Source organism: Staurois parvus, unplaced genomic scaffold (assembly GCF_062004578.1).
Source record: "Staurois parvus isolate SC_StPar_1 unplaced genomic scaffold, SC_StPar_1.0 ptg000013l, whole genome shotgun sequence".
Taxonomy (NCBI): domain Eukaryota; kingdom Metazoa; phylum Chordata; class Amphibia; order Anura; family Ranidae; genus Staurois; species Staurois parvus.
In genome coordinates, this window is record NW_028317809.1 from 14,118,649 (window position 1) to 14,144,449 (window position 25,801).

The following is a 25,801-nucleotide window of genomic DNA, read 5'->3' on the forward strand; positions in this document are numbered from 1 at the left end:
TTTGCTGAAACAAGACTGATTTTCACTCAGACAGCACATGAAGGACTCTTTTTACCTATGAAAAGTTTACTGAGAGATGAAAGGCTGGGTTTATGTCAGGAACAAACAGAAGAAAATAGGAAAAGTTTTCCATTTAGCACTTACACTGCCAATGCCAAAGATTCTCTCTGTCAAACAGCACACTTCACCAGAAAGAAAACACCTTGCATGAAAAGCCAACATAAATGGTATACATGTACCTAATTACACAACAATCAAAGTGCTCCTATAAATGACTGGGCAACCTTTGTTCCAAAAACAAAAAAAAAATAAAAAAAAAATCACTTACAGAAAATGAAGCTCCGACAGGCCGGCGTAGCCACTTAGGAGGTTTCTTTAAAGGCAGCACAGTACTTTGCTGAGTGGTCTGCTGAGGGAGCTGCAAAGGAGGAAGAGGCTGCCCTGTACCAAATGGATCCAAGTTTCCAAATGATGAAGAAAGCTACATGATATACAAGAAATATCAATGATGTTCAAAAGGTCAACCAATACAGTAAAAAAAAATTATATATTTTTATATATATATATATATATATATATATATATATATATATATATATATATATATATATATATACACACACACACATATATGCGCGCACACACGCACAATATATGCGTAACAATGTACTATAAGTAGAAAATGACCAATTTACCTTATCTACCTGCTTCTGGCTCAGATTGTCATTGCTTCCACCCATAATGGAATAAACACTAATGCGGCCATCAAAAGAAGCAGCAGAGAGCACAGCTGGGTTACGGGGACACCACTGGATATCGAAACACCACTGAGTGTTTGTTGGCAGTTCATATAAAATCTGGTAACATAAAAAGAACAGCTAGTAAAGAATGTATTTATTTCTGCATTCATGATTTTTTTTTATTTTTATTTTATACTAGTATTGTAGCATTTTTCTGCCTATTTTAACCATATGGTGCTAAAATTAGTTTTTTGTTCATCAACAAAGTATCGGCTCACATGTTACCGCAGGCAGAGAACTCCATTAGAGTTTCAAAATCCCAAAGTTTAAACTTTGTATATCGGTAATAGGCCAGAACTTTGCACAAGTGCATACAGTACACAAAACTGAGTCAATGTTTTGAACTTTGGTACACAAGAACCCAGGCAATAGCATTAAAGATTCTTAAAGTGGTTGCTAGTCCTTACCTGTACCCAGTGAAGTGGCTGGCTTCAGGTGATACACAGAGATTAAACAAATCCTCCTACATAAATTATACCCGTTTATCTGCGGAATTCTCTTCTCTATATCTGTTTAAAGTGCTGAGTTTACAGCTTATCTGAGAGTTCAGAAAAAAGGGGGTGGAGAGCTGAGGTTACACTCTGCAGAGCTCAGCAAGGAGAACTCCGAGAGATGATTGGAAAAAAGAGACACACCCTCCTCCACACAGCTCACAGGAAGAGAGCCGAGGTTGTCACTCTACTCCCGTAACTTTTTTCTCTTTGTGTCAGGAAAACCTGTCGGAAGAAACTCATGCTGATAGCAGACGATGGAAGCAAAAGATAGAAATGACACTTAGTGCTCCTAATTGAAGAACACATTATAGCTGGATACACTTTGTTCATATATCATGCCTGATGTTTACAACCACTTTAACAGGAGATAAACTCCAGTTATGACCATATCAAGTGATAATTGCACTTCTATCACCAGCAGCAGACGTTGCCAGACATCCCAAGCGGACATCAGAATGACCACTATCATATTCAGATGTGTCTGTCATATCAACATTGACACTGAACTTCTGCTGACAAAGACAATCCCATAATAGCTATAGCTGGTCTTTGCCCAGAACTCAATTTTCTCCTATATGCCAAATTGCATAGTTATATTATGCATTACAAAATTCAGTATGCTTATTTAAACACACTGTATCATCTCTGTAACAACACTGCAAGATACTGCAAGACAATGTTTCAGTGCATGGAACTGCAGATTTTAGGACAAAAAAAAAAAAAAGCTCTCAAGGACCAAGTATTTAAAGTGGTTCTAAAAGCTCAAGGTTTCTTACCTTCATGTATTCTATGCATGAAGGTAAAAAAAACATTGTGTATGTAGTCCCTCAGTCCCCCCTAACATTTACCTGAGCCCTATCCTGATCCAGCAATGTCCACAGGAGCCTTCTCTGGGAACTCACACTCCTGACTGGCTGAGACAGCAGCAGGAGCCAATCAAGAAAGGGCGGGGTCGAGCTGTGGCTCTGTGTGTGAATGGACACACAGATCCGCATGCCCAGGAGCAAGCCTGTTTTTGTGCCCCCATTGCAAGCTGCTTGCTGTGGTGGCACCCGACAGGAGGGAGGGGCCATGAGCGCCAGCGAGGAACACAAGAACAGTAGGATCCGGGCTGCTCTATGCAAACCCACTGCACAGAGCAGGTAAGTATAACATGTTTGTTATTCACAAAACAAAAAAACAAGACTTTAGTATCATTAAGTATTTTACATGCAGTTTCATTGGCTTCAGTTCCCTTGACCGCCACTAGATGAAGCCTAGTACAAATGGGATTTCCTCAATCACTGAGCACTCCCAAAACCAAAAATCTGTATTTGTACACAAAAATACCAAGACCATTTATATCCCATATAAATGCCTGTGTATTCTCAATGCCCTTCTGATGGCAACTTTTTGGAGATAAGACAAAGATCTCTATATACATTCTTGTGGATTTGCATTACGTGACGTACTAGTTCTGATGCCATTTAGAAAAACGTATATATAAGCACCCTAGGATATGGCATACAAAGTGGATCTGGGGTTTTAACTTACACAACCATTGTATTTGTGTACAAATAAACAAATGTTCTTGGGGCACAGCACTGTTTTTCCTAATTTTTAGCACAGTATGATATGTGTAAGCAGGTGTTTGTAGTCTGCAATACAGGTTTATTGTTTTGGTAGTTTTCAGTAATTATAATGGAGACTCTGGGGAAGAGTTTTTGTAGGTCACTGATTTAATGTTTGTTGATATCCTCAGTCACAAACGTTCATCCTGTGTTCTTAGATGTGTGTAAGAGAGTGAGAAAACATATGAGTCAGTACTGTGAGAGTAAGAAGAAACATGGATCAGTACTGTGTATACTAGAGATTTTGAAACTGTACTGTCTGTGTGGGATGCTGAAACAAATTAGAGTTTTTCTACACACTTAGAGTACATCACGGGACACAGAGCAGGCCATAATAATGACTATGTGGGTTATATGCCACCTATAGGTGAATGGACACTGGCCGACCAATCAAACAGGAAGTCCTCCCCCATATAACCCCTCCTGCACAGGAAGTACTCAGTTTTTGTAGCAAGCAATGAAAATCAAGAAAGTGGGGAGGGACCGCTGTGTCCCATGATGTACTCCAAGAAATGGATTTTACAGGTAAATATACAGAAAAAATCAAATTTTCTTTATTATACATCACGGGACAAAGACCAGCCCATAATAAAGACTATGTGGGACGTCCCAAAACAATAGCCTTGAGGGGTGGGTGACATCACAATAACCAATGTCAACATCCGAAAAGGAACTATTCAGCTGTTCGCAAAACACGGCGACCAAAGGCAGAATCCTCCATGGCTCTGACATCCACCTGGTAAAACCTTGTGAATGTATGAGACCATGTAGCAGCCTTGCAAACCTGAGCAACTGACGCCCGGTGGTGGATAGCCCAAGATTCCCCACAATCCTGGTAGAGTGGGCTTTCACCCGAAAGGGTGGAACCTTGCTTTTCAAACCATAGGCTTGAATGAACAACTGACGAATCCACTCAGAAAAAGTTTGGATGCCGCCTGTCCTCTCCCGAGTCCTTCCGGCAAATTAAACAAGGAATCAGCCTTTCTAATCTGAGCCGTCATTCTAAAAAAACTCACATTGCCTGAACCACATCCAGGGCATGCAAAGATCTTTTGTTTTCTGACTGAGGCCCAGGAAAGAATGAAGGCAGAATAATGTCCTGATTGAGATGAATACTAGAAACCACCTCTGGCTAAAAGGACGGATGAGGCCGTAACACCACTTTATCCTGATGTAAAAAATGGTTAACTACAAGAAAGAGCTGCTAACTCCAATGCCCTTCTTGCAGAGGTGACTGCCACCAAAAACAGAACCTTTTGATTTAGCAGAACTAATGGAATTTCCATGATAGGTTCAAATGGTGGTTTCTGAAAAACTGGCAAGACCAAGTTCGAGTCCCAGGGACACAGGGGCTGTCTGACAGGAGGAACATCACTTCCTGTAAAAAAGTACATACCAAAGAGTGAGAAGCAATCAGCCTTTGGAAAAAAACAGCCAAGGCTGAAACCTGACCCTTAACAGTACCAACAGCCAACTTCTTTTTTACTCCTGATTGGAGAAAACACAAAATTCTACCAATCAAACATTTCTGGGGATGCCAATTTCGATCCTCATATCAATAAATATATGCCTTCCAAGTTCTATAATAAATGTTACTAGAAAACAGCTTCCTAGCATTCAAAATTGTGTGGATAGCCGAGTCTGACACTCCCCTATCTTTCATGATTTGGGTCTCAACAGCCATGCCGTCAAATTCAGCGACCGTAAAGCTGGGTGCAATATAGGTCCCTGAGACGGCCGGTGTGACTGATCTGGCTGAGGTCATGGATCGCTCACTGCTAGCCTGACAATGTCCGCGTTCCAACACCTCCTGGGCCAGGCTGGTGCCACTACTATCACTGGAATCACCTCATCTCCAAACTTGTATAATAGCCGCGGGAGATGCTGAATCGGGTGAAAGGCATAGATTGGGGAAAACTGATCCCACGGTATCACCAAGACATCTACCCATATCTCAAGAGGGTCCCGTGTCCTGGACACAATCCTGTCCACCTTGCTGTTGAACCTGGATGCCAATAGATCTATGTCCGGGTACCCCCAATGCTGGCAGATTGCCGAGAACACCTCAGGATGCAGAGCCCATTCTCCTTGAAACAACTGCCCATGACTGAGGTAGTCCACCTACCAATTCTCTATCCCTGGACTGAATACTGCTGACAGAACTGGAGCATGCCCTTCTGCCCAAGCCAGAATGGGATCTACCTCCTCCTGAACCCCCCTGCCATCTTGGTGGTTGATGTATGCCACTGCTGTAGCATTGTCGGACTGGACCCAGATGGGCCAATCATGAAGCCTGATCGTCCAATATCTCAGGACAAGCTGCACTGCCCGAAGCTCCAGGATATTGATGGGAAGGATCTTTTCCTGCAGCGACCACGTCCCCTGGACTGTGGTCCCTTCTAGAACAGCCCTCAACCCAAGAGGCTGGCATCGTTTGCTACCCAGCTTGCAAATCATTTGTGGGAAAGATCTTCCCTTTTCCAAATTCCAAGCTTCCAACCACCAATTCAAGCATTGCAGCACCCGGGGGACAAAGACGTGGTAATCCAGCGCTGGAATCTTTTTGTGCCATGCCAAAAGAATATTCCTCAAACTCCGAACCTGATCTCTGGGGGTGCAGGCCCTTTCCTGGAGGCAGAAGCACCTTTACCTAAAGTGTCTAGGACCCATCCCAAATACTCCAGACTCTGTACTAGCTTCAGGGACGACTTCTCGAAGTGGAGCAAACAGCCCAAGCATCCCAGAGTATGAATCACAAGGGCCATATTTTTTCTAAGGCTTGGACTTGACTGACCCCTGAGCGGTAGATTGTCCAGATAGCCCAAAATCTATATTCCCTGAGTTCTAAACAGCCCTAGAACTGGAGACAGAATCTTTGTAAACACTCGAGAAGCTGTAGCTAGCCCAAAAGGTAGTGCCACAAACTGAAAATGTTGAGTTTCTGTTGCAAACCACAGAAACGTTTGATGAGCTGGATATATTGGCACATGCAGGTATGCGTTCTTGATGTCTATGGACGCTAGAAAATCTCCTTCTAGTAAAGATGTGACTACTGACCGGACTGACTTCAATCTGAAATGAACGAATCTTTAGGAACTGGTTCAGCCCCTTTAAGCCTAGAATAAGCCTTCAATCCCCATTCGGTTTTGGAACCGTGAATAGGGTTGAATAAAATCCCTGGAACCTTTCGTCCGCTGGAACCTCCATAATCACACCTTGGGATAACAGCCGGTCGAGTGCTTGAAACAAAGATTTCCTTCTCAATGGATTTGTGGATACATTGGATCTTAAGAAAAGGGAAGGAGGAATTCCCCAAAACTCCAGTTTGTACCCCTAAGCAACTGTAGCAGTGACCCACTTGTCCTGGGTCAGCTCTTCCCAGATATCCGCAAAAAAACAAAAGTCTTCCCCTCACCCACACAAGGGCGACCCTTCATAATAAAGCAGATTTAAAATATGACCTGGCGGGCTTCTGCACCCAGGGTTTCTTCTGGCCCTGACCCTGAAATGTGCCCTTAGATGCAGAGCCCTGCGTAAGACAAAATGTTTGTCTACCAAAAGAGGCACTAATCACCGATGTTCCTGGGCCCTTAAAGGTCAGAAGTTTGGACTTTCTCTTATAGGGTAAAAGCGTACTTTTTCCCCCTGAGATCTTCTGGATATACTTGCCTAGGTCAAACAAATGTTCTCCATGAAAGGGAAAACCCTTCAACAATCTTTATCATGGTGGGTCCGCCGCCCAACTCTTTAACCACAAGATCCTGTGCATGTGTACAAACAGCAGGGCCATGCGGGAGATCTGCTGAATTGAATCCTTAAGGGCATCAACTGCAAAAGACAAAGCCTGTGGTAAAACTGCAAAATCCACATCCGTGTCCTCTTCTAACCACCCGCTGAACATGGTCATTCAGACTCTGACATATACCAATAGCAGCAACCGCTGGTTGTGCGGCAGCCCCTGCCAAAGAAAAACAAGACTTGAGGAGCGATTCTAATTTTTTATCTGCCAGATCCTTAAACAGCTGGGTATTATCCACAGTACAAGTTAAATGCTTATTCAGGAAAGACACAGCTGTGTCTACCCCCGGGCATGCCCTACTTTCTAACAAACTTCTCCTCCATAGGATACAAAAGGGAGAATCTCTTAGGTGGTGCTCCCAGTCAGCATACAAAACTTGTTCCAACAGAGGATGCACCGGAATTGCCTGAATACTTTGAGGTGGCTTTAGTGACACGAAAGAGAAATAAGAGACCTCAGATGCCTCCACTGGGGGTAACTTGAAACCTGACTAGACCATATCAGTGAGGGTCTTAGCTAATAACCTCTGTGATTGAGAAGCAGAAACCACCTGTTTCTCATCAGGCTGTGATTCCTCTGACAGAGATCAATTGCCTGGCCCTCTTCAAGATCCTCTACCGCAGCTTCATCCTCAGGTTCCAACCACTCTTGTTCAAGACTGGTGGGTCCAAAGATGGGGATCTTTCCCTCTTCTTACCCCCCTGAGCCACCGATGCAACCATCCCAGCAATCTTATCTTCTAACCCTGCTAAGGCTGATGCAAGATCCTCCTTAGTTATGTACGCCGAAGTGGATGCACCGGTAGTAGACACAATGCTGAAGAAACGCAGTGGGTCAGATTGACCAGTTGCCCCTGGTCTTTCAGAAGAGGATAACTAAGCAGAACTTTGACTAGGCTCCACAGCGTAACAAGAACTGTGTAAGAATTTAATCAAAACACCACATACATCATAGACCTACTTAAAAGTGAAGCAATACACTCCAATTGCAGTCTACTGAATAGAAGGAGGTAGCATGTACACAACTCTCCTGCCTGACTGGCCAAACCTCCCAGGGGAGTACTCACATGCCCTTTAGAATAACCTGCCCTGTGTCCTGGCCATCCCTCCAGGGTTCCGCAGTGGTAGCAGCGGCTACAGCAGCTCACATGTAACAGGCAGCATCCTATATAAACAATATGACCGACTTCCTCCTATTGCTGCCTACTGGGCATGTGTCCCCATGCACATGCGCCCCTGTGGTAACAGACACCTTCTTGTAGCCAAAATTAGGTCTTACAGGTAAAAAGGAAGTACTCCCCCCAGATGTCTTCCCACTCACACAGAGCAGACTCCTCCGCATACACAGATTATTTATATATACAGTGGGGATCGAAAGTTTGGGCACCCCAGCTAAAAATTTGTATTAATGTGCATAAAGAAGCCAAGGAAAGATGGAAAAATCTCCAAAAGGCATCAAATTACAGATTAGACATTCTTATAATATGTCAACAAAAGTTAGATTTTATTTCCATCATTTACACTTTCAAAATAACAGAAAACAAAAAAATGGTGTCTGCAAAAGTTTGGGCACCCTGCCTCCTTTGCAAAGCTGAGACCTGCCAGTGTCATGGATTGTTCTCAATCATTGTCTGGGAAGACCAGGTGATGTCAATCTCAAAGGTTTTAAATGCCCAGACTCATCTGACCTTGCCCCAACAATCAGCACCATGGGTTCTTCTAAGCAGTTGTCTAGAAAACTGAAACTGAAAATAGTTGACGCTCACAAAGCTGGAGAAGATTATAAGAAGATAGCAAAGCGTTTTCAGATGTCAATATCCTCTGTTCGGAATGTAATTAAGAAATGGCAGTCATCAGGAACAGTGGAAGTTAAAGCAAGATCTGGAAGACCAAGAAAAATATCAGACAGAACAGCTCGCTGGATTGTGAGAAAAACAATTCAAAACCCACGTTTGACTGCACGATCCCTCCAGAAAGATCTGGCAGACACTGGAGTTGTACACTATTCCACTATAAAGAGATACTTGTACAAATATGGTCTTCATGGAAGAGTCATCAGAAGAAAACCTCTTCTACGTCCTCACCACAAAAATCATCGTTTGAACTTTGCAAATGAACATATAGACAAGCCTGAGGCATTTTGGAAACAAGTTCTGTGGACCAATGAGGTTAAAATTGAACTTTTTGGCCGGAATGAGCAAAGGTACATTTGGAGAAGAAGGGGCACAGAATTTAATGAAAAGAACCTCTGTCCAACTGTTAAGCATGGGTTTGGATCAATCATGCTTTGGGGTTGTATTGCAGCCAGTGGCACAGGGAACATCTCACGAGTAGAAGGAAAAATGGATTCAATAAAATTTCAGCAAATTTTGGATGGTAACTTGATGCCATCTGTGAAAAAGCTGAAGTTAAAGAGAGGATGGCTTCTACAAATGGATAATGATCCTAAACACACCTCGAAATCCACGGGGGATTACATCAAGAGGCATAAACTGAAGGTTTTGCCATGGCCTTCACAATCTCCTGGCCTAAACATAATTGAAAATCTATGGATAGACCTTAAAAGAGCAGTGCGTGACAGACAGCCCAGAAATCTCAAAGAACTGGAAGACTTTTGTAAGGAAAAATGGGCAAAGATACCTCAAACAACAATTGAAAGACTCTTGGCTGGCTACAAAAAGCGTTTACAAGCTGTGATACTTGCCAAAGGGGGCAGTACAAGATATTAACTCTGCAGGGTGCCCAAACTTTTGCAGACGCCATTTTTTGTTTTCTGTTATTTTGAAAGTGTAAATGATGGAAATAAAATCTAACTTTTGTTGACATAAGAATGTCTAATCTGTAATTTGATGCCTTTTGGAGATTTTTCCATCTTTCCTTGGCTTCTTTATGCACATTAATACAAATCTTTAGCTGGGGTGCCCAAACTTTTGATCGCCACTGTATATATACAGTATATATATCTCAATCCCACTGCAAGCCCCTTAACTCTTAATCAGGGACCAACCTTCACCCATCTCGGCGGGCCTTGTCCTAAAGACCTTCAAGGACTCCCCCTTTTTTAAATGAGGGCCACTGCCTTGGACCCGTATGACACCCTGCCGGAAGCGCCTTGGTCAGATCAAACTGCACAGGGTTCCTAAAACACAAGGTCCAGCACCGTAAAGCCGCATTACAGGCAAAACCCCGAGGATTCTTCTCCTTATCCAGCGAGGCTCGGGTACCATCCATATTGGCTAACAGCTTTTCAAATGCATCTGACTGAGGCGCTTGACTCTCAGTAGAGTTGTTCTAGACCTCCCAGTATGCTTCACAGAGCATATGCAGCACATGTTCAGTGAACATCCACCTTACAGAAAAAACGGAGTACTTCCAGTGTAGGAGGGGTTATATGGGGGAGGACTTCCTGTTCGATTGGTCAGCCAGTGTCCATTCACCTATAGGTGGCATATAACCCACATAGTCATTATGATGGCCTGCTCTGTGTTCCGTCATGTATGATAAAGAAAAAAACAAAAACAGGACAAGTGCAACCAAGAACTGTCTGAGTCTTACTGATATTACACACACAAGTACGCACTTTAGCTTGTGTTTATGAATTTGTGTAAATATGTCAGTAAAATAAGTTTGGAGAATACCAGTAGTGACCAGCTGCAGTTTGCCAGCTCCTACTTTTTTCAGCTGGCTATTTGATCTCTGAAAAATATGTTCAGGCCCTACAAGGCACCACAACAGACAAGATCCTGAACATTTAGTTTTTTCCACTGAAGTCAAAACAATACACATTGGACAAGGCTGTGATTTGATAAAGGAAAAAGCAGCTCAATGATTTACTTATTTATTTTTTATTACACTCAACAACCTTTATTTTTTTATATTGCAAACTCTATGAAAAGCAGTAAAACCTGACTGTCTTAAGGCGGATGTTCAGAAGGTTATAGGGAACTTGTAGAAAGATTAAATGTAGACTGAAGTACTATTTAAAAAATAAATAATGCACAAATGTTGTAAAGCACTGTGTAAACTGTTGGGGCTATAAAAATCCTGTATAATAGTAATATAATAATAATAAATGGATCATTGGGAATCTTTTATATCTGCCTATATTTACACTTTAGGGTTAGAGCGACTAGGACCTATCTGGTTTTTATGTCACTTTAAAGAACTTACCTCCCCGGTATTAGGATCCGAGCAAAGTATTTTTGAATCCTTTCCAGAGCTCAGCAACAGTTCTGGGTCTGCTACACTCCAAGCAATAGCCAAAATGCCCCTGAAATGACAAGCATACAATTAGAAAATGTTCTTTGCCATGATACAACCTTATCAATATTAGCACTTGTGGAAAAACTTTGAAAATAACTCATAATAAAGTGAAGTCTGAAGACAGACAATTTCTCTCTCGCAAAAATAAAATATACCAGAAATAGTAATACTCAAACCTTGTATGATTTTCCATCACCCTTAATGGTGAAGAAGCAAATCTGAGATCCCACATTTGAATGACAGGTAGCCGGTCGTCCTCTGATGATAAAATCATTTGAGTAGCAACATCAGGGTTCCATGCCATGCCAGAACAATGCATCTGATCAAAAATAAAAGTAAAATATACAGTAAGAAAATCACAAAGATTCTATGAAATGCAAAATATATGTGTGGATGGCAACTGTACCCTGTTGCTGTGGTCGCTGACTTTTAAAATTGGTTCATTCTTCCTGAGATCCCACACAGTGGCCCGACCACTGGGGCTTGTAGAAGCCAGAATATGCTGAACTTGTCTGTTCCATGCGATACAACCTATGTCTTCTGGAGGCTACAAGAAATTACATCAAGCTTTAAAAAGGTAGGTGCGTATATGTGGCTAACTTGCTATCATACAAAATGTACATTTTCAAAGATGAATCTCTTCAGAACAACACAATAGATATCCTCCAACAAGGCTCACGCAGGTGAAAGTGCTAATGACATGGCTTTAAATTTGAACTTAAAGCAGAGCTCCAGTCACCATAATCAATTTTGTTTTTAATTCCCTTGTGATTGTTATTACTTGTACATTTAAAATTAGAATACTGTTAGAACAGTATTCGTGCTGGTTAGCTTAAAATCTTTAAAAATGTACCTGATCTCAGACGCAGGCAGGTGGCCATTTAGGATGTGGGCATCTAAAGTCCACTTGTGTCTTTTTGGCTACCCAGCATGCACCTCCCAATCTCGAGCCAGCGCAGTAATGACACTGCACGGCGTGTTGTGTTTAGCACAGGTTGCCATAGCAATTGCGGCGTCACGGAAGTACCCACCCTGTTGCTATGGCAACCTGTCAATCACATTACATTATTAGGCTTCCCAAAGACTCAATGTGATTCGCCTAATGACATCATCGCTTAGGCGGCCGGACAGGAAGTGCCGCCCGAAGAATTAAATTAAAGGTATTTAGAAACAAACAAAAAAAAATATTTCCATTTTGCACTGTACATTGGAGGGGCATTTGAAATATTTCAAGTTCAAAAAAAGGCTGGAACTCCGCTTTAAAAGGAGAACAAGGTGAAAAATACAAAATTTGACATGTCTTCTAGGTTGCTAGCATGATTAACACTTCCCAGTCCCTATGCTCTTTTTAAAGGAGAAGTAGGGCCAAAGCTTACTTGGCCCTATGTCTTCTGTGGGTCATAGAAGTGCACTCAATTCTGCATTCCTGTGACCCAGATTCAGCTGGCTGAGGTCTAAAGACCAATAACGGCTGATGTCACTCAGCCTGTCCAGACTCTGGAGGGATCCTGACTTTAATGTTGGGATCCACCCAGATTACTAAGAGGAAACTGGCTCAGCCTCTCAGTGTGCTGCTGAGAATCTGAGCCAACTGCTTCCGTCCCCTCCACAGCCCGACACTCCAGAACGCACTGGAGGGGCAGAGCTAAGTCAGTCACCAGCTTTCTGCTCAATGAAGATAGAGAACCAAGCGAGGTCTTTGATCACTCAGTTCTCGGTCTTAGAGGTAGTGGGGGACAGATGCAGCATCAGACCAATTCTGCATCCACCTAAGTGAGTATTATTTATTTGTTTTATTTTAATCCCACACTTCTCTTTTAAAGTGTTACTAAAACACTCCATCTGGTCTCTCACAGTACACACTAAATGTAAATGCAGTTTTTAGTTTAGTTATTTTAGTAAATATAAACTGCTAAATACCTTTTGTCATCAGCAGTATATAACAGTCTTGTGACTTCTATCAGTGTTCAGCAGAGCACTGGTTAAGGCTTGTAGGAGAAGGTTTCCTTCTGCTCACGGAGGATGCAGAACCCCTGACATCTATCTAGACATTGCTGATCGGCCCTGTGCTAATCACATGCACTTTCCCAAGAAAAAAAAAACCTCTCTAGCAATATACAGCAAACTGAGCATGTGCAGAGTGTCTCCACATGATATGTCTTATCAGGAGATAAGAGGGGGGCACTAGAAGAAGGGGAGGATCAGAGAAGCCATGATCAAACTGCATATTTACACAATGCAGAGGATTAACCCCTTAGATTCCACAGTTCCACATATCAAGCATGCTTTACTACATATACAGACTGATTTTACTGTTGTGGGTTTAGTAACACTTCAAGGTTAAAAAAACACCTGGTGATCTTGCCAGCAGAACTGTTGCAGGCATCCTTTGAAAAGGGTAACAAAGATCTCCCCGTGCTATAAAAAGCACTGCAGCATTGTGACCCTTGAGTCAATGTCCCTTCTAAAGCTAAAGCGAGACATAATAATACATGAAGAGGGCATTACTTAACATGTTGTCACCACTGAATGACAATCCTCCAGGCGGTCAATCAGCAGCTCGCGGTCAATCAGTAGCTGGCCATACCAAATTCCATCTATCAACTTCATAATTGACTGCAAATCAGTGTAGACCTCCCCAGTGCTTTAGGGCAATGTTACTTCTGTAGGATCTTGAGTGTCCCAAGAAAATGGCATCCAAGCCCTATTGAGGTCCACTCAAGCGGGGATGCACAAGCAGGATTTTTAGGTCATATAACCAGATGAATGCTTATAACAACCTTTGGGGAACATATCAGACTCAGAGAGTGATCATTAGGGGAAAAAACCTTTTTGCCGTATGATTTACTTTATAAAAAAGGAACAAAATCAGACAACTTTGTTTACCTGACTTTTAGCTCCTGGTGTCATAGGAACAGCAAAGTTATTCAAATCCCAAATGTAGATTTCAGATTCATTGGCACCCGATGCTACAAGGTTTGTCTATGGGGAAAAAAAAAAGGAAAAACTTGAATCAATACAAACATGGATAAAAAAAAAGCAAACTACTAGTGCAGAAAAATAAAAATAAATTGCAATCCAATATAAGCTTAATTCAAAAATGTCACAATGTGAATGTGGATGCTCACAAAGCAAGTTTACAAACCTATGCAGACAGATATAGCCACAGATTTAGCACAGATGACAAACTGGAAGCTATCAATGTCAGCCTCCATGTCTAATTTGAGCAGTGTTCACTTTAACCGCCTCCCGCCCGCCATATAGTAATATGCCGGATGTAAGGCGGTTCTCTCGTTCTGGGAGGACGTCATATGACGTCCTCCCATTCTAACTGCGCATGTGTGGCTCCCGGAGCGCGCAGCGCGGCGATCGTCGGTGCGCTGTGTCCCTCGGACACAGCGGATCACCGATCCACGGAAAGAGCCGAAGATGTCGGCTCGGTCATGTGAACAGCTGTGTCCAATCACAGCTGATCACATGTAAACAGGGAAATGCCGGTTATCGGCATTTCTCTCCCCACGAGCTGTCAGGAGAGCCGGTAATCGGCATTCCTCAGAGGGGACATGTACACTGATCATCAGAGCACTCATGATCAGTGTGCCCTGATGATGTGTAGCCCCAGCAGTGCCACCTGTCAGTGTCCATCAGTGCCAGCTCTCAGTGCTCACCATACCACCTGCCAGTGCCCATCACTGCCACATCAGTGCCACATTTCAGTGCCCATCAGTGCCACATCAATGCCACATATCAGTGCCCATCTGAGCTGCCTTTCAGTGTCACTCATCAGTGCCAGTCAGTGCCACCTATCAATGCCAGTCAGTGCCGCCTATCAGTGCCGCCTATCAGTGCCGCCTATCAGTGCCGCCTATCAGTGCCGCCTAACAGTGCCGCCTATCAGTGCCATATATGAGTGCTGCCTTTTAGTGCCCATCAGTGATGCCTGTCAATGCCCATCAGTGCCACCTACCAGTGCCTCCTCATCAGTGCCACATATCAGTGTCCATCAGTGCCCATCAGTGCAGCCTCATTAGCGCATATCAGTGAAGGAGAAACATCACTTATTTACAAAAGTTTATAACAAAAACTAAGAAAAAACATTTTTTTTTTCAAAATTTTCAGTGGTTTTTGGTTTAAGAAAAAATAAAAACCCAGAGGTAATTAAATACCACCAAAATAAAGCTCTATTTGTCACAAAAAAATGATAAAAATTTAATATGGGTACAGTGTTGCATGACCGCGCAATTGTCATTCTAAGTGCAACAATGCTGAAAGCTGGAAATTGGCCTGGGCAGGAAGGGGGTATACGTGCCCTGTAGGCTAGTGGTTAAAGGGCACCTTGATGCAGTATATTTGTTGACTGCATGCAAACAAAGAATGAAATATGCAGCAAAAACCTTATTTTTAATCAAAGGCAGGCCATAGATTATGTTATTTTCTTTCCTGCAACCACAATTTGCAGGAAAGACAATTGCTCAATTCCCCATTCAACACAGCTAGTGTTGATGGAGGAATCCTTCCTGTGGAGCTATTGTGTTCCCCCCAAACAGGGAGCTCTGTACGTTTATGTTCCAGAGTGGTATCCTATTCCTGAAGAAGATAATTTTTGAAACAATTTCGAAATGTGTAGGATTTCCCTAGCTGTATAAACTAACAATCAAGGGAACATGGTTGTGGGGTAAAAAGCAGCTGTGGGGGATACCACTGGATGTGATTGTAACTTGTTACAAGTCTCACTATGTGATATTCAAAATCCTCCATTTGTGCTTGAAGTTTATTATGGAGATTGTTTTTATGTATTTGGCATAATGTTAAGTGTATAAAGAAACACTGATATTTTATTTGAAATATGTGGTAGTTGGTTGCTTTCAAAATCCCATAAAGCATACAATTGTGTTTTGTTTATATAACCCTTTCATGCACAGTGGTCACTACAGTGGACAGCTATTTAAAAGCTGTATTATTGTAGGTGAATGGGTTCTGTTTGTATAGTTGAATATCACCCTGTCCATTGGATGCTAGTGAATCATCCCATACTCTGCCACCCACTGGTCAGCCATTGTAAAAAAAAAACAAAGGATAAGCAGCTTAGGAATATCTTGCCAATATCTCTATATCTCTATAAATAAAATTATATATATATATATATATATATATATATATATATATATATATATATATATACAGTGGGGATTGAAAGTTTGGGCACCCCAGCTAAAAATTGTATTAATGTGCATAAAGAAGCCAAGGAAAGATGGAAAAATCTCCAAAAGGCATCAAATTACAGATTAGACATTCTTATAATATGTCAACAAAAGTTAGATTTTATTTCCATCATTTACACTTTCAAAATAACAGAAAACAAAAAAATGGCGTCTGCAAAAGTTTGGGCACCCTGCAGAATTTATAGCATGCACTGCCCCCTTTGCAAAGCTGAGACCTGCCAGTGTCATGGATTGTTCTCAATCATTGTCTGGGAAGACCAGGTTATGTCAATCTCAAAGGTTTTAAATGCCCAGACTCATCTGACCTTGCCCCAACAATCAGCACCATGGGTTCTTCTAAGCAGTTGTCTAAAAAACTGAAACTGAAAATAGTTGACGCTCACAAAGCTGGAGAAGGTTATAAGAAGATAGCAAAGCGTTTTCAGATGTCAATATCCTCTGTTCGGAATGTAATTAAGAAATGGCAGTCATCAGGAACAGTGGAAGTTAAAGCAAAATCTGGAAGACCAAGAAAAATATCAGACAGAACAGCTCGCAGGATTGTGAGAAAAACAATTCAAAACCCACGTTTGACTGCACGATCCCTCCAGAAAGATCTGACACTGGAGTTGTGGTACACTATTCCACTATAAAGAGATACTTGTACAAATATGGTCTTCATGGAAGAGTCATCAGAAGAAAACCTCTTCTACGTCCTCACCACAAAAATCATCGTTTGAACTTTACAAATGAACATATAGACAAGCCTGATGAATTTAGAAACAAGTTTTGTGGACCGATGAGGTTAAAATTGAACTTTTTGGCCGGAATTAGCAAAGGTACGTTTGGAGAAGAAGGGGCACAGAATTTCATGAAAAGAACCTCTGTCCAACTGTTAAGCATGGGGTTGGATCAATCATGCTTTGGGGTTGTGTTGCAGCCAGTGGCACAGGGAACATCTCACGAGTAGAAGGAAAAATGGATTCAATAAAATTTCAGCAAATTTTGGATGGTAACTTGATGCCATCTGTGAAAAAGCTGAAGTTAAAGAGAGGATGGCTTCTACAAATAAATAATGATCCTAAACACACCTCGAAATCCACGGGGGATTACATCAAGAGGCGTAAACTGAAGGTTTTGCCATGGCCTTCACAATCTCCTGACCTCAACATAATTGAAAATCTACGGATAGACCTTAAAAGAGCAGTGCGTGACAGACAGCCCAGAAATCTCAAAGAACTGGAAGACTTTTGTAAGGAAGAATGGGCAAAGATACCTCAAACAAGAATTGAAAGACTCTTGGCTGGCTACAAAAAGCGTTTACAAGCTGTGATACTTGCCAAAGGGGGCAGTAGAAGATATTAACTCTGCAGGGTGCCCAAACATTTGCAGACGCCATTTTTTTGTTTTCTGTTATTTTGAAAGTGTAAATGATGGAAATATAATCTAACTTTTGTTGACATATTATAAGAATGTCTAATCTGTAATTTGATGCCTTTTGGAGATTTTTCCATCTTTCCTTGGCTTCTTTATGCCCATTAATACAAATTTTTAGCTGGGGTGCCCAAACTTTCGATCCCCACTGTATATGTGGAAATATCTAATAACACCTAAAAAAAATATTGTAATTAGATTTTACTAGTATTGATTTTATCTTTACAATTCATCTGTCCACTAAATTGGACATCGTGCATCACTGGCTATATTTCAGCTATAATTCATATTAATATTGCAACTTTGTTTTTATTGAAAATAATATAGCTGCAGTAACTTTTTAGGCTGTAAATCAATTTATTCAAGCTATTAGAATGCAATTTGCAGTTTTGTAAGAAAACATCAATATGTGCAGATAAGTTTCATAATGCAAGTAACAGTTAAAGCGGTAGTAAAGTCCACATTTCAAAAATCGCTGACAGGCAGGGTTTTTATAACAGCAGAGACCCTAGTGGTCTCTTCTGTTATAGATGCCCCCCTCCCTGTCAGCAATAATGTGATCTGAGCTCGTGTATGCCTATGGCCCACTCCGTGTGCCACAGTGATGTGACTCCCGTGCCTGGCCATTCAAGCAGCTGAAGATACGGAACCCTGAAGGAAAACTGAGTGAAGATAAAAGTGCTAGGAACCTGGGGAATTTTATTCTTTAGTACCTCTGCTTAAAAATATATATAATGTTTGGGGGTTCTAAGTAATTTTCTATCAAAAAAATGAAGTTTTTTTTACATGCATGACAGAAATGCCAGAATTGGCTCGGTAGGTTAAACCTTAAAAAATGTTTTATTTTTTTTCCAGGAGACTTCACTACTACTTAAATGTCTTTATATTTTGTAGAACTCAAATGCAGAGCATGACAGAAAGGCCTATAGGATAGTGGAGAAAATATCATCTGTCAAGTCTTCAGTTAAAGACTCAAACTCACATGGACAGGTGCAGAACTCCTTGGAAAATGAATGTTCAAGAAAAAAAAAATGTTTTTACATTTTCTCATTTCATTCCCAAAGAGTAAAAAAAACACTGAGGAGAAAATCCTGACTGTGGCTTTCATAATTCACGCATGAAATGTTTTAAAAGTTACAACCAGTTTAAAGCAAAATTCCATGGTTCAATGCACTTTAACCACTTGTCATCCTCTCTATAGCAGATGCAGGGCGGCACGCTGTGCAAAATCATGCATTTTCGTGTAAGGCGCGCGCGCCACCCTACCCGCACTATTTCCACTACTGTACAACATGGCCATCATGTGTACTGTAATAAACTGTAGTAGCTACATGCAGTAAGCGATGCTGTGTTCCACCAGCAGTATAGGCGACTTCCCCTCTGCTGCTGGAATTAAAGAGATAGTCAGGCTGAGTGCTACTGTGCCATTCCACAGAAGCCTTGTATTTTTTATCAATGGCAGAGAAGAATTAAACCTGACTCTCTTTACTTGTGGAAGCAGAAGGGAAGTCGCTCGTACCGCTGGTGGAACACAGCACAACTTACTGTATGTAGCTAATGAGACTACAGTATATCACTGCACACACAGTGGCTGCATTGCTCAGTAACAAAAATAGTTTGTTTTGGGCACTGAAACCTTGACTTCTACTTTAAATCAGGACGGGAAGCTTTGCCGATGCGGGCACCACCACCATAATAGCACCCTTGTCACTGCAAATCGCAACAACAGCACCCTGGTTACTGTCATACCAGCGCCCTGATCACTGCCATACACCATACCAGCGGCCCTGGTAACCGCCATGCCCCATACTAGCATCCTGATCACCCCATATGCCAAACCAGCATCCTGATCACCCCATTTGCCATACCAGTGTCCTGATCACTGCCATACTCCATACCAGCGTTCTAATCTCCGCCGTACCTCATGCTAATGTCCTGATCACCGCCATACCCCATGCCAGCGTCCTGATCACTGCCATACATCATACAGCATTTTAAGGTCTCAACTGATCAATTTTCAAATATATATCCCATAATTTGTAGACTCTATAGCTTTCAGACAGACTAAATAATATAAACGGTTTTGTCTGATTTTTACCCAAAAAAATGTACCAGAATGCATTTTGGCCTAAATGTATGAAGAAAAATTATTTATTTGCAACATTTTATGACAAAAACTAAGCAAAAAATTATTCTTCAAAATTTTCAGTATTTTGTTTTTAAATAGAAAAAATAACAACAACCGGGGGTGATCAAATACCACCAAAAGAAAACTCTGTCTCAAAAAGAGGATAAAAATGTCATATGGGTACAGTGTTGCATGACTGAGTAATTGTCAAATGTGAGAGTGCTGAAAGCTGAAAATTGGCCTGGACTGGAAGGGGGTGAAAGTGTCCGGACTTGAAGTGGTTAAACAGATGCAACAACAACAAGCAAAAGCTCTAACACCCAGCTGTTATAAAATACATGCGACAGAAAGCATTTATGAAAATCTAACCTGAAAGGGGTTTACATCCAAAGCTCTGACTGGTCCTGTATGTTTATCTTGCTGTGCAATCACCACATCGTCATCACCAGCCATAATTTGAGCTGGGTCGTAAAGAATTACATTTCCATTTTCTCCTCCAGCGATAATAACTCCTGAAATACTGCAATCTGATTTTATCCTGTGCGGTCCCCAAATTAGCTTATGATACCTGAAAACACATAAAAATAAATATGCCATAAGGAAATCAATGGCACCAAATGGAAATAGGTACAACTGAAATTAAAACATAACTGGACAATATAATAAAAAGAAATAAGGGATGAAACATGACTGAACAAGTGTCAGTAGCCCCCCTCCTAAAAAAAAAAATGTACTCCTAATAGTTTATATAATTTTTCTGTGCCACTTATTTCTTTATTAAAACTTTCCTAAGGGCTTTTTTCACACAATACATGCATGAAAACTGATAGGAAAACCAGATTTCACTTGCAGAGACATGAGTTTACATCAGTTTCACACTGGTTTTCATGCACGTTGAGGGCCAGTTCCCACCACAAAATCACACTCCAGATGCTTTCCAGATGACTTTTTGCTTACACTCCGTTCCGATGTGTTTTTCTGTATTACAGTACAGTTCTGAGCAGAAACAATGCAGCATGTTTTTTCTGCACCAGAAACTGACTGGAATTGACTGCAATTGTGTGAACTAGGGCCATTGAAATACACGGAAAACATTGTGCATGCATTTTGATGCAGAAAAAAAATGCGCTGGACAGCATCTGGTGTGAATCAGCCCTGACACCAGTCTTCATGTGTGTCAGTTACGTGCCCTTTCGAAGTCTCTTTTTTCTCCCCGAGAAAAACTGCATACACGTTGCAGATTTCCTCGCAGAAAAAAAAACCCACAAGTGATACCTGTGTTGTGGTGTGAATAGAGTGCATAAAGAACAATTGTTTTTTGCCCTTGCAGAATGTGTGCAGAAAAACTGATTTCTCTGCACACTGGTGTGAACAAGGCCTTAAAGATGAACTACCTGGTGGCCAGGTCAGGGCTAAGCAGTAGGCGTAGAGATGTCAGTTAAAGCAAACTAAACCCTCCTATCGCATTCAGCCAAGGAAGCTGCCATCTTCAGCCTCTGTTTAATCTTAAACTGTTGTGATTCACATATGAACTGCTGCACAGGTGATCAGTTATGACAGCAGCCATTTTATAGTTTGACAGTTTGGTTGAGAGCGCAAGCAAATGTGACAGTTACATTCCTGGCATATGACAGGAATGTACCTTGAAACTTTTTCGATTGATGGGTTTAGTTCTGCTTTAAGCATCTCCGTCCTGTATAGCCTAGAAAGGGGTCAGCAGAGGCCTGAAAGCAATGTCACCAGAAAATGTAACCCTCTGTGGCTTAGTCTTAGACCCAAGCCATGCTGAGATGGGGGAAAAAAAAACCTAGCAAACACAGACTAAAAAATGCATTCATTTATTTTCAAAGTGGGCACACTATCTGCATTTACAAGCATTTCAACCTCTTAAACTCCAGGGCAATTTTTTAATTTTTCGCATTTGTATTAAAATCTGCATATTTTCCTAAAAAAATGCTTAAATCCCTAAACAATTACATATTTACTGAAAGCAGAAGCCCTGCAAAATGAAATGGTGGCAGCTGCAATTTTTTATGTTGTACAATATTTGTGCAAATGATGATCAAATGTACATTTTAAGGAAAAGTAGAATAAAATGAATTTTGGTGCACAAACACAGTATACTATAAAACACAGCTTTTTAAGTGAGATATAAAAGATGGGGTTTTGTTGTGAATAAATAGATACCAAACATATTAAGTCCTAAAGTTGTACGCACTTGTGAAACTGCAATGTAAAACTATGATACCCAAATCTGTTCATAGGTGACACTTTAAATGCCTTTACAGGTTATCAATTCAGAGTTAGTCATGAATGCTAGCTCTAAAATGAATACACCCAGTCCGACGAAGATACTAAACGTGTGGCGTAATAACTGTTTTTACACACGTGTGCATTTTATGTGTTTGCATTTGTGCGCCTGTGAGTGGAGCAAAACAGGTACTCTCAGGTTTTGTTTTAATCTTTTAATTATTTTGTTAAAAAGTTGTTTATTCCACATTTACTTTATTGCTATCACAAGGGGGCTAACAAGCCAGAAAAGGTACTATATTGTCAGCTCACAACTGAAAATTTGGAGCTTAGTACATTTTGGCAGATCAGCAGGTACTTTTTTGTATTTACAGCATCTTTAAAGGGATAAAACAGAAGGAAATGTGCATGTATAAATGTACTGCATACATGTTTTTGCCCTCTTAAAAAAAAAACAAAAAAAAAAAACACCTGAATGTATTTTTTAGGCTCAAAAACAAACTTGCAAAAACTGTCACAGGTTAATCAATTTAGTCAATTGATCCTGTTGCTTTGCCCAGCAGTGATTTGACTGAATGAAGAGAAAAGAAGAGTGGATGACTGACATGTCTCAAGTCAGAACTAGAACTTACAACACTAGGCACATTTCAAAGCACAAAGTGGGGACATTTAGATCTATTTATCCACTTTCAACTCTGAGTAAATCTTGTATACTGTAGAAAAAGTAAATTTCATACCTGTGAGAAGATGCAAATGTAGCACATGATTTCATGTCCAGTGAAGGGTCATCCAAATCTAGTTCAAAGATCTCCAAAGAGGCATTTGTGCTAAAAGTGGCATCTAGCTGCTGAGCAGAAGTTCCTGACAAAATAACAAAAAAATTGTGACTGAGCTTCCACTCTCATACACAGTTTTTCTTTAATCCCAAGTATAGGTTCACCTTTACCAATACATTACATACTAAGTACAGGTTTAGCATGGGTTCAGTTACGCTTTAAAATGTATCCTTGGTACAATGCTGTGTGCCAAGAATGCATTAATAAACATCCATCCTCTGAAAGCCAACAGCTGATTCTTTCTGTGATAATATAGAAACTGTGAGTAGCAGGGGCTGAAAATAAAAATAATACATAATAAATTAAGAACATCAAAAGTACTTAATCACCAGAACACCTTCCCTGTTGCAGGAAAATCTTTAGCATGATTACTGACACCGTAAGATACAAATGTTTCAGGGCCAAACAAAACCCCTTTGTTTAGGTAGAGTGTCTTTTAGGGTCAAGACACTCACCACCCCCATAATAAACATTTTGACAAAGAAAGGTTTGCTGGCAAAAAGTATTTCTGTTTTCAATATTTACAACTTTTAAAGCAATATACAATATTTATAAGTGTCTAGTTTAGCTTTGAGGACTGAGTCATTCTTGACAAGTGAACAGAAAATCTGTAGAAACACAACAGGGTGGGATAAGCAGGCTTTTTATGTCTACTGGCAGCTAAAATTACTCATCTTTCTAATTAAGTTTGCAGTAGTCCTTTAGAAGTACATAGATGTAACTAAAGAACAGCTCCAGACTAAACACATAGGGGCATATTTATAAAGTAGTGACTCTGACATTAAGCAAACATATTCTGCAGTGTTTTAAATGGCAGTGATTAATTCCCTATGACAGCAATGTTTATTAAAAGTCACATTCACTGCTTCATAAAATAGATCCTATAGTTTACATACATACTTATTAACTGCTCATCTGCCAAAACATGCTATTTTGTTCAGCCACATTTTTTATTCACTCAACTTTGCAAAACAGCACAATCAGGAGGGTGACATTACTTTCCCTGTTATAGTTAGGGAACAAAAAATAAAAATAGGGCAGTACAGTGGCTAAATGGTTAGCACTTCCGCCTGGCAGTACTAGGGTCGTTGGTTCGAATCCCAACCACGGCACCTCCTGCCTGGAGTTTGCATGTTCTCCCTGTGCCTGCGTGGGTTTCCTCCGGGTACTCCGGTTTCTTCACACACTCCAAAGACATGCTGGTAGGTTAATTGGCTCCTTTCTAAAGTGGCCCTAGTATGTGTATGTATGAATGCAAGTTAGGGACCTTAGATTGTACACCCCTTGAGGGTTAGGGACTGATGTGAATGTATAATATAAGTGTAAAGTGCTGCGTAAATTGACGGTGCTTTATAAGTACCTGTAATAAATAAATAAATAAAGATTTTTGTTCTTACTATAAAACCTTTTTCATTGAGTCCATTAAGGGGCACAGGTCCCACCACTCTGTGTTTTTTGCTGGCTCTATATATTACTTACCCACAACCCCCACCTAGCATGCCTTGGTTTTATTTTGGGTGCTAGCTTACCATTTGCCTATTTGCCAGTGTCCCAACTTCCTGTAGGCGGCAGTATAATCCAACTTTTTCTGAATACTTGTGTCGTTCAATGAACTTGAGAAAAAGATTTACATTAAGTACAAAAAAAATCCTATTTTCCTTCCTCATCCATTGAAGGACACTGGAATTCATAAAGAGACAGGGCATCCAAAAGCAGTCCAACTGAGAGGTGGGTGCAGAACAGCCACTGACAGAACAAAGAAGTGACCAGGAACCATCTGTAACCCAGGACTACCAGAAGAACCAACGCCCAAAGCCTAACCAGATATGATAAAAGTCTCCTGTGAAACAGGGGAGGCCTGCCAATGACCAAAGGAGACCACCGAAGACTAACAGGATGCTTAGAGCAGAAGAAATAACTGCCGATGCAAATGACTCTAAAGGAACAACAAGTTTGCATCTGAAAGGTGCTGCAAACGAAAACACCTAAAAATAGGTGAAACAGGGCAGCTACCTGAAAAGGAACAAACAGCATAATATTGTTAACAAAAACAACACTGGGGAAAATCCCCAGGACAAGAGGTCCCAAGATGGAACTGTGAACAAAAAAAGTCCACAAAAGACCAGCTGGTCTACAAGTGTAAGGTTCAAGCATCACACTTCCAACTTTGGGAATTCAGGGATGGAAAATAATAAGATAAGAATGAGGTTGCCTGTTCAGACAACCCATTGTTTCAGTAAGAAAAAAATACTACGAACTGAGAAGGCTATCAAAATCAGTTAGGCTTTTTTTCAGTAGAGCTGAGGAAAAGGCATGCAACCTTCTAAAACAACAGGAAAAAACTGAGGCTTCCAGGGTAGAGGTTGCATGGGTACTGGCTTACCATTTTTTTCTGTTTGCCAGTGTCCCAATCTCCTGTAGGTGGAAGTAAAATCTGAATTCCTGTAACCATCAAGAGACACCGGAGAAATAGTGTTACCTCCCTGCCACAGTCTATTCCCTCTCAAACCTGAAACATGATAGGGCAGCTCCCTCTCCTATCTGTATTTACCATGGAACATTTAGCAACACCCCATTGTAATAATCCAACCATACTAGGAATTAAAATTGGTCCCACAAAATATAAAATTGCACGTTATGTCCCCACAGTTTGGGGACTTGAGCAACTTTAAGGTAAACCTCAACAAATCTGAACTCCTGAAAATATCGCTTATAAATCCAGCGGTAAATTCTATACGTGCCTTCTTTGCTTTTGAATGCAAAGCCACTTAACCACTAGCCTACAGGGCACTTATACCCCGTTCCTGCCCAGGCCAATTTCCAGCTTTCAGCGCTGTTGCACTTTGAATGACAATTGCGCAGTCATGCAACACTGTATCCATATGAAATTTTTGATCATTTTTTTTGTGACAGATAGAGCTTTATTTTGGTGGTATTTAATCACCTCTGGGATTTTTATTTTTTATTAAACAAACCAAAAACCACTG

General features: G+C 41.0%; 1 protein-coding gene across 7 annotated transcripts in view; it reads right to left on the bottom strand.

Moving 5' to 3' along the window:
• The window catches only part of SEC31A (SEC31 homolog A, COPII component), a 113,497-nt gene that overhangs the window by 55,034 nt on the left and 32,662 nt on the right, over positions 1-25,801 (bottom strand). For all 7 annotated transcript variants that reach the window (XM_089675902.1, XM_089675922.1, XM_089675887.1 and 4 more), the window contains exons 3-10: positions 22,716-22,839; positions 20,098-20,296; positions 13,852-13,947; positions 11,372-11,512; positions 11,142-11,284; positions 10,873-10,972; positions 696-857; positions 329-481 (exon numbers count right to left, since the gene is read on the bottom strand). In XM_089675902.1, the coding sequence (XP_089532028.1) occupies positions 329-481; positions 696-857; positions 10,873-10,972; positions 11,142-11,284; positions 11,372-11,512; positions 13,852-13,947; positions 20,098-20,296; positions 22,716-22,839 (1,118 nt within the window). The remainder of the gene's footprint in view (positions 1-328; positions 482-695; positions 858-10,872; positions 10,973-11,141; positions 11,285-11,371; positions 11,513-13,851; positions 13,948-20,097; positions 20,297-22,715; positions 22,840-25,801) is intronic.